This window comes from Chiloscyllium plagiosum, chromosome 18, assembly GCF_004010195.1.
Source record: "Chiloscyllium plagiosum isolate BGI_BamShark_2017 chromosome 18, ASM401019v2, whole genome shotgun sequence".
NCBI lineage: Eukaryota > Metazoa > Chordata > Chondrichthyes > Orectolobiformes > Hemiscylliidae > Chiloscyllium > Chiloscyllium plagiosum.
In genome coordinates, this window is record NC_057727.1 from 18,804,782 (window position 1) to 18,814,819 (window position 10,038).

General features: G+C 39.1%; 1 protein-coding gene across 6 annotated transcripts in view; it reads right to left on the reverse strand.

Annotated features, from left to right (window-relative positions):
• Positions 1 to 1,123: 1,123 nt before the first annotated feature.
• Positions 1,124 to 10,038, reverse strand: part of glt8d1 (glycosyltransferase 8 domain containing 1) — a 37,321-nt gene continuing 28,406 nt past the window's right edge. For all 6 annotated transcript variants that reach the window (XM_043707866.1, XM_043707868.1, XM_043707863.1 and 3 more), the window contains 3 exons: positions 5,111 to 5,277; positions 4,332 to 4,444; positions 1,124 to 1,980 (listed from right to left, as the gene is read on the reverse strand). In XM_043707866.1, the coding sequence (XP_043563801.1) occupies positions 1,790 to 1,980; positions 4,332 to 4,444; positions 5,111 to 5,277 (471 nt within the window). In that variant the 3' untranslated portion in view covers positions 1,124 to 1,789. The remainder of the gene's footprint in view (positions 1,981 to 4,331; positions 4,445 to 5,110; positions 5,278 to 10,038) is intronic.

Below are 10,038 nucleotides of genomic sequence, written 5' to 3' on the forward strand. Positions count from 1 at the left end.
GATGAGGGCAGAGCAGTAGATGTGATCTATATGGACTTCAGTAAGGTGTTCGACAAGGTTCCCCATGGGAGACTGATAAGCAAGGTTAGATCTCATGGAATACAGGGAGAACTAGCCATTTGGATACAGAACTGGCTCAAAGGTAGAAGACAGAGGGTGGTGCTGGAGGGTTGTTTTTCAGACTGGAGGCCTGTGACCAGTGGAGTGCCACAAGGATTGTTGCTGGGTCCTCAACTTTTTGTCATTTACATAAATCATTTGGATGTGAGCATAAGGTACAGTTAGTAAGTTTGCAGATGGAGGTGTAATGGACAGCGAAGAGGGTTACCTCAGATTACAACAGGATCTGGACCAGATGGGCCAATGGACTGAGAAGTGGTAGATGGAGTTTAATTTAGATAAATGCGGGGTGCTGCATTTTGGGAAAGCAAATCTTAGCAGGACTTATACACTTAATGGTAAGGTCCTCGGGAGTGTTGCTGAACAAAGAGACCTGAGTGCAGGTTCATAGCTCCTTGAAAGTGGAGTCGCAGGTAGATAGGATAGTGAAGAAGGTCTTTGGTATGCTTTCCTTTATTGGTCAGAGTAATGAGTACAGGAGCTGAGAGGTCAGGTTGTGGCTGTACATCTCTATGACATACCGCAGAAGCCCGATCCACAGGTAATAGCGAACCCATTCACCCCAACAGCCCCCGGTCCCTGGTACTAGAATGTTCCATGTAATATATTTGGGTTGCAGGTTACAAAAACCGCAGAAACAGCAGTTGCCCTGAATTATGTCGGATCGGCAATGCAGCACATTTGCACAGGGCCCTGTTCTTGGCTGACACAGAATATGTACACACCTACTTCAACTTAACAAAATAAATGACATGCTTGTTCATTCTTTACGACTGTACCTTGCCTGGTTCAAACTTTAAACACAGTGAACTGTCAGTTATCATTAACTGTTACATTCTCTGCGGCAACACATTTACCACTTCTTGTGCAAGTTAAACGTTGTTTTCATTTTGGTATTTCTTGCAAATTAACCTATGTGGAAGTCAAAAGCTTCAAAAATGTCTCTCAGCAATATTAATGTTTGTGATAACTATTTCAAGACCAATAATCAAATTCACATTTGTTTCTGTTTAAGTGTCTTAATGTGCAAAATTTAATGACATCAAATACTTAATATGACATGGGGTATTAATACAAGTTTGAAGAAATTTCAGTTCCTGTTAAGTTTTCATTTGCTTTATAATTGTTTCATGGATGTTGCAGTTATTTTGGAACTAAACAAATGCAAGAATGCAAATTTATAATACAATGTGAAATCTGTATCAAAAATTGGAATAAAACGATTGTCTTAAATAGCTTCTCTCCTAACATCTCTTTTCCAATAAGGAGAACAATGTGATTTTGACGATAACATTCAAGATATTTTGTTAATTTTTTTAAAAAGTAAAAGTGATTCAATCGGGACTGAATGAATAATAGTTTCATGATCAATATTAAAATATTTAATAATACATGTGGTCTTACCTGGGCTAAAACAAAGTCCTTATTTCATCCAGGCTTACACAGGATTTGAACATCTTATTTTACTAGGATCAGGAATGACTAAAAGTCCTCAATTTTCTCCATAGCGGTAAAACCTGTGGTCTCATTTGTTGTGCATTTAAATACAGCCTAAAAAATGAAGCAATCTGAATGCACAATTAGAATGGATTGAATCACAAATTCCTGAGTGGTGGTACTTTTGTACAAACTAAGCTAATGATTAAAAAGTCACATTTATTGTTTTCTTCTAATGAGCTTCTTCATCCTCTGCATGTCTACGTACTGGGTGGAATTTTCCAGTGGGGTCTGGAATGTACCATCTGTCCCAAATATCACTGTAAGAAGAGGTACGCCCCCATGGTTTGAAACGTCCATTCCAATGAAGCAACTTGGCAGCTTTAATAAAATGCGATGAATATCTGGTACCGGCATTAGACCCTACATAACAGAATGATACATTTCTGAAATCAAAATTGTAGTATCTAAATATAAAAAATTCCTAGAGTCAAGCACAAAACAATAATTCTTTCTTCCAATAATAATAAAAAATCTCCTGCATGGTTTATGCATTTTGTAAACTCCAATACAGAATGGTGAAACATCTCAGCTAATTGTAAACATTAATCTTTATGCTGATCCTTATATAGATTTTTTAAATTTAAAAATTAGCTTGCATTCAATGTAATCATTTTTTTCCCCCAAAAACTCATCCTCTGAGTTTCCACTCTGCGGGACCTTCAAGAATGTCATTGAATTATTCCCCAAGTCTCTTGTTAATACCATGCTTGGTCTGGACATTACGTGCACTTTAGTAGTTAGAAAATGCAGTCAAATTTGGTCTAGACGTTACGCAAGTGCATTTTTGTAGTTGGAAAATGCAGTCAAATTTACAGTTTTTATGTGTGGTTACACTTTGGAGGCCCACCTTAGCAGTTGTATCATCTAAACTGATACATTAAGCATTGTACTTCAATGAAAAATATTGTGCAAGAAAGTTGAAATAACTCAAAAACATCTAAGTGAAATTAATTCACAATGGTAAGATTGAATGATAAAGCAACAGACAAAATAAAAGTACATTGGAGAATATAGGGTACTTGCAAGATGTGAAATATTCCATATGTGCATCTTATTTGTTTCCGAATGTAAATTTGGCAGTGAGCAAGCAATGTTTACTAGATAAACCGTTGGATACTATTCATTATTTATAGGTTGTTCCCTAAAAACTGGAAAGGTTCAAGCTGCTCATGCATTCAGATGAGACTCCCAATCTGTCCACTGTCTTGCTGTCAAACGTACAGGCTTGGATGATCTGCAGTATCCTCAGTTAAGGACTGCAAATGACTTTGTATTTTTGCCATTAATTATGTCACCATCTCTAGCTGCTGTCTTGAGTTGAAACAGAACATTCATCCAATATGATTCCAAGCTGAGTTTCAAAACCTTACATACCATTCTCACAAATGCTGCCAACTGGTAAGAATTGAATGTTGTCTTCATACTTGATAAATTGTATAATATAGGGATTTTTAGATTTTTAAAAATTAGATTCCCTACATTGTGGAAACAGGCCCTTTGGCCCAAGAAGTCCACACTGACCCTCCGAAGAGCAACCCACCCAGACCCATTCCCCGGGCAATTTAGCACGGCCAATTTGCCTGACCTGCACATCTTTGGACTTTGGGAGGAAACCGGAGCACCCGGAGGAAACCCACGCAGACAAAGGGAGAATGTGCAAAGTCCACACAGACAATTGCCTGAGGCGGCAATTGAACCCGGTCCCTGGTGCTGTGAGGCTGCGGTGCTAACCACTGAGCCACCATGCCGCCCTTAATCTTTTTCTTGTCTTTCCTCTTCTAGTGTGGCTAATGTTACTGTTTTATCATTGAATATAAAATAAATTGTGCTATGCTCATTCCAACTCAAACTGCAATCTGTATAATGTCAAAGTCTGAACATGACAAACTGCCACAACTATTTGAACAAAAATCTGACAGTTTTAGAAGCTCTTCAAAGAGAATAAGAGGTTCAGAAAAATGGAAGCATGAGGAACTGGAAATATTTTGACATGGGTTTGTTATTATTTGGGTGAAATATAGAGTAGGAATAAAAGAAATATATATGGAACTGTTAAGATGTGACTAGCATGTCCTTTGGGACCTGCACTGGATCTCAGTTTTTCAGTCAATACATGTTTATGAAATAATTAGATGAAGGAATTTAATTGACAGCACTAGCTTTTGGAAGTGCAATAAGTACTGTAGATGGCAGCGGGAAGGAAAATTGATAAATTAAGTGACCAGCTCAATGTGTGGGAAGTGCAAGAATATTTAACTTGGACCCATGATATATCAGAGTATTTTATAAACTGTAAAGTGCTAGGAACTGTGAAGAAGCAAAATGATCTAGAGACATGTGTACAGAAAGATTCAAAACTAGTGGATATTAGCCAAAGAAGAAAAAAGGCTGTCAGATTGCCAATTTGGTCTTTCAGTCTCGTCAGTTACAAAATTGTTGCCTGTATCAGCCTGCTTTATCAAGTTAAAATCAAGATGAAATTAATATTTCCTAATAGCATTTGCAAATGGTTTCCCTTGGACAAGATTTATTTCATAGATAACAAACACAATGATTGGATTATATAGGGGTGCTCAGCTATGATGCCGGAACAGGGACTAATCCGAGCTTTGTTTAACAAAAGAGGAAAGTATTAGCATGTATGATAATGATTCAAGCAGTTTCAGCTACATTAGACTATATTTATTTATTAAATCAAGCTGAAAACTTACCAAGATACCTCACATGCCATAATGGATCAATGGAAGAGTATTGTTTATAGAACACCAAGAGCATGGGGGGTGTTGTAACACTGCCAGCCAGAGCACCACCATACAAGTTCTCCCTGTAAAGAGTATGAGATATGTATCTATCAACTCCAGGTTGCCTTTGGAGATGCAAGAAGTGTAAACAAATACTTAGCAGAGATACTCTTAGACAAATCCAACAATTTCTTCATGACACCACAAGTAACATTTCTAAGTTAGTAAATATTGAATTTACATTTTTTCTTGTTTGAGAAATAAATCCAAGATGACTTGAATGAAATTTCAAATTGAGTTAATTAACACAGTTCTAAAAATTTCTACATTCAGGGTTTTTGCCATGGAGTGCTCGGCAAAGGAAAGCCCTTGGAGCTGTCAGCTTTTCCCACAGCTCCGTTCATGTCCAAATTCAAAATGGAATTGCTATCTCTGACCCACCATAAGGAGCTGCCTGCCTGCACTGTTCAATTGTGGCTGCTACTTTACTAGCCTTTGTCCCCCCTCTTGCATTTTAAGTCCCAGGCTTCCCCAGACATACTTAAGTCCAATTTCGGTAAGGCCAACTATGCATGCACAAACAGTAATCTAATTATCAATGTTAGGTAGTGACATCGATCACCCAGGTGCAGACTCATTCTGACTTGGGGAACATCTGCCGCCGATAACCAATGTCACATTTTGAAGGGCCAACTACTGTTTGCCCCAGGAAAAATGCATAATGCAAGCAGATATCTGTATCAACTTACACTACATTGATTTCCATCCACCTTTCAAGCTGCTCTGTGATGTTCTGCTGCTTCCACTCGGTGAGGTTAGCTACAAAAACACCAGGGTTAAAGGAGCATGTGCTTGCCTTCATACCAAGTTTCCTAATGGTTTCTTTTTTATAATCAAGGAATCCCAAATATGTGTTCTAGAAAATATGAAAATATAATTAATGAATTATCGTGATTTTTCTTTAACAGTACTATTTTAGTAACCCAACCTTGGTTTGAACTGTAATTTGCCGATTGAGAAATAAAGTGGCAGACAAAAGTAGTTTCTAAATGTTCTGATGCTAACATAGAGGTATGTCTGCCATACCTCTTTTATTCCTTTTATTGCTTTTATTCCTGATGAAGGGCTTTTGCCCGAAACGTCGATTTTGAAGCTCCTTGGATGCTGCCTGAACTGCTGTGCTCTTCCAGCACCACTAATCCAGAATATGTTTGCCAAAGATATAAAAGAATGTGGGACAAGAGCAGGTATTTGGAATTGGGTCACAGATCAGACATTTCAATGCATAGCAGGACAGGGTTAATTTGTGAATTAACCTCTTGTTCCGAGGTTCAGTTTATCTTCTTTTCATTGACATTTATGCCTCAATAAATATGTCTGAACCAATACCACTTAAACAAATTATCTGGGGCTTTATCATTTTGCTTTTTGCTGAACCTTATTATGCACAAAGGGGCTGATATTTCAAGAACACCATGCACACACAGTGAAGTTGTAGTGTGCTCCATAAACTATATTAGGCTGAATCTTATGTTTTTCTGGCTGTGTCAAGTTTTTTGGAGGTTATGTCAAAGTGAGGCATAGCTGATTCTCTCACTGTATTGTACCAAACCCACCTCTTTAATTGCATATGACACCCCAATGGTCAATTTCTACTCCATGTAACCATGCACTGTTCTCAGAATCAACTCTGCACTCACCGATATACTAGAATTCTACAGCACCCTCAACTGAATTGACAACTTGCTGCAGTAATCACCATGCGGATTTGTGAAAAGCATAAAAGATGACATGAGTTATTCTTGATGTTGAGATGGGCCTCACAGCACTTGTCATCCTGATGTTACCGCTCACCTTGCCATAGCTCCCATTGCTCAGATCACGATATGATTCTGCCCATTATTTCTTCTATTTAAAATTTGATTTACAATTGAAATTCTAATCATAAATAATATATTTGCATTTTAACCAATCAAGTAGATGGTGATTAAAAAGGAAAAATGTGTATTAGAGTATACATTCATACCATATTGAATTGTTTGTAATGGATAGGATACAGGCTAAACATATATATAAAATTAACTCATAGTGTATAAGTATAGAAGATAAATCATTATTGGTGATTGTTGCCTGGACATAGCTCTCTGGCCGTCTCTCCCACTTTCTTTATTTTATGGCACTTCCTAAAATCTAGCTGTCATAATATCTTCATACATGCGCAATGCCAAATGCTATTTATAAATACTCTTACGAAATGTGTTGGGACGTTTATGGTAAATTTCCAACAGCCGATGGTGAAGTGAGAATAAGATACCAATTGCATCCTTCATTTTAGAATAAATTTACACATTTCAACATTACAAATATTTAGATAGAAGGGCAGATAACATGCAGTGTCTTAATCTTTTACTCGGTTCGGTTTATTTATCAAACACAACATGACAAATATTATGATCCCAGCTGATGTTATTACTGGTCAGATCAGATCCCAGACTGAAACCTGGCTTTAAAGACCATTTTTAAATTTGTTTTGACTTCAACAAAAGCTTAAACAGATACATGCAATGCTGCAGATTTTGTTTCAAAAATAAAAGAAGTTTATCAAAAAAAATTAAGATAAAATAAAATAAACCGAAGTATCTACATATAACAGAAATTCAAAAGATTTTTGAGCACTGAATATAATCTCTTCAATCCCAAAACATCCCTTATAAATTGTAAATAAGAAGGATTCCGGGTAATCCAAGATAGGGGACCGGAAAAAGTTATGGCTATAAGAGCTGCTCGCTTTTTGAGGTATTTCAGGTGTTGGAGTTTTGGTTATGAAAAAGAAGGAAGCATATTCAAATAAGTATGCTGTTTTGGAAAAAGTAGGGGTGACGGATTCTCAGGTAGGGGTGACGAATGTAGCACGAACAGCCAAGTTTCTGGTATTGAGACTGGCTCCAATGCAATGAGGTGCACGTCGGGTTCCAAGAAATAATTGTATTAGGGGACTTCCTAGTCCGAGGCATAGACAGATGTTTCTGAGCCCAGCAGCAAAAAATCAGAATGGTGTGTTGCCTCCCTGGTGCCAGGATCAAGGATGCCATAGAGAGGGTGCAGAATGTTCTCAAGGGGAAGAAGGACCAGCAGGAGGCATTGGAACCAATGACTTAGGAAGGGAAAAGGATGATATTCCGAAGGGAGAATATAGAGAGTTCGGCAGGAACTTAAAAAGGAGGTCCGTGAGAGTGATAATATCTGGATTACTCCCAGTGCTGTGAGCTAGTGAGGGTAGGAATAGGAGGATAGAGCTGAAGAACTGGTGTATGAGAGAAGGATTCACATTTTTGGATCATTGGAATCTCTTCTGGGGATGAATTGACCTGTACAAGAAAGACAGATTGCACCTAAATTGGAAGGGGACTAATATACTGGCAGGGAGATTTGCTGGAGCTGCTCAGGAGGATTTAAACTAGTAAGGTGGAGGGGTGGGACCCAGGAAGATAGTGAGGAAAGAATCAATCTGAGATTGGTACAGTTGATAAAAGAAGCGAGTCAAACAATCAGGGCAGGCAGGGACAAAGCAGAGAACAAGATAGGACTGATAAGTTAAACTGCATTTATTTCAATGCAAGAGGCCTAACAGAGAAGGCAGATGAACTCAGGCATGGTTAGGAACATGGGACTGGGATATCATAGCAATTACAGAAATGTGGCTCAGGGATGGACAGGACTGGCAGCTTAATGTTCCAGGATACAAATGCTACAGGAAGGACAGAAAAGGAGGCAAGAGAGGAGGGCGAGTGGTGTTTGGCACTTTTGATAAGGAATAGTATTACAGCTGTACTGAGGTAGGATATTCCCGGAAATACATCCAGGGAAGTTATTTGGGTGGAACTGAGAAATAAGAAAGGGATGATCACCTTATTGGGATTGTATTTTAGACCTCCTAATAGTCAGAGGGAAATTGAGAAACAAATTTGTAAGGAGATCTGAGTTATCTGTAAGAATAATAGGGTGGTTATGGTAGGGGATTTTAACTTTCCAAACATAGACTGGGACTACCATAGTGTTAAGGGTTTAGATGGAGAGGAATTTGTTAAGTGTATACAAGAAAAATTTCAGATTCAATATGTGGATGTACCTACTAAAGAAAACTTGACCTACTCTTGGGAAATAAGGGAGGGCAGGTGACTGAAGTGGGGGGCCACTTTAGGGGCAGCGACCATAATTCTATTAGTTTTAAAATAGTGATGGAAGGTAAAGGGAAAGCTAGAAAATGGGAATCCTTCAGAAATGCAATAACAAGAGTCCAGAAACAGTTTATTCCTGTTAAGGTGAAAGGAAAGGCTGGTAAGTGTAGGGAATGCTGGATGACTAGAGAAATTGAGGGTTTGGTTAAGAAAAAGAAGGAAGCATAAGTCAGATATAGACAGGAAAGATTGAGTGAATCCCTAGAAAAGTATAAAGGGAGTAGGAGTGTACATAAGAGGGAAGTCAGGAGGGCAAAAAAGATAGGTTTGGAAAATAGGGTTAAGTAGAATCCAAAGGAATTCCACAAATACATTAAGAACAAAAGGATAACTCGGGAGAGAAGAGGGCCCCTTAAAGATCAGCAAGGCTGCCTATTTGTAGAACCGTGGAGGGGTTGGGGGAGGAGGGGAAGGGAGAGATACTAAAGGAGTATTTTGCATCAGTGTTTACTGTGGAGAAGGATTTGGAAGATAGAGAACATAGAGGAAATAAATACTGACATCTTGTAAAATGTCCGTATGACACAGGAGGTGGTGCTGGATGTCTTAAAATGCATAAAGGTGTATAAATCCCCAGGACCTGATCAGGTGTACCATAGAACTGTGTGGAAAGTTAGGGAAGTGATTGCTGGGCTCTTTGCTGAGATATTTGTATCACTGATAGCCACAGGTGAGGTGCCGGAAGACTGGAGGTTGAACAACATGGTGCCACTATTGAAGAATGGTGGTAAGGAAAAGCCAGGGAACAATAGATCAGTGAGTCTGACATTGGTAGTGGCCAACTTGTTGGAGGGGATCCTGAGGGACAGGATTTACATGTATTTGGGAAGGCAAGGACTGATAAGGGATAGTCAACATGACTTTAGAACATAGAACAATACAGCACAGAACAGGCCCTTCTGCCTACAATGTTGTGCCGAACATTTGTCCTAGCTTAAGCACCCATCCATGTACCTATCCAATTGCCGCTTAAAGGTCACCAAAGATTCTGACTCTACCACTCCCACAGGCAGCGCATTCCATGCCCCCACCACTCTTTGGGTAAAGAACCCACCCCTGACATCTCCCCTATACCTTCCACCCTTCACCTTAAATTTATGTCCCCTTATAACACTCTGTTGTGCCCGGGGAAAAAGTTTCTGATTGTCTACTCTAACTATTCCCCTGATCATCTTATACACCTCTATCAAGTCACCCCTCATCCTTCACCGTTCCAACGAGAAAAGGCCTAGCACTCTCAACCTATCCCCGTACGACCAATTCTCCATTCCAGGCAACATCCTGGTAAATCTCCTCTGCACCCTCTCCAAAGCTTCCACATCTTTCCTAAAGTGAGGCGACCAGAACTGCACACAGTACTCCAAATGCGGCCTAACCAAAGTCCTGTACAGTTGCAACATCACTTCAATCCCTCTGCTAATGAACGATAATACACCATA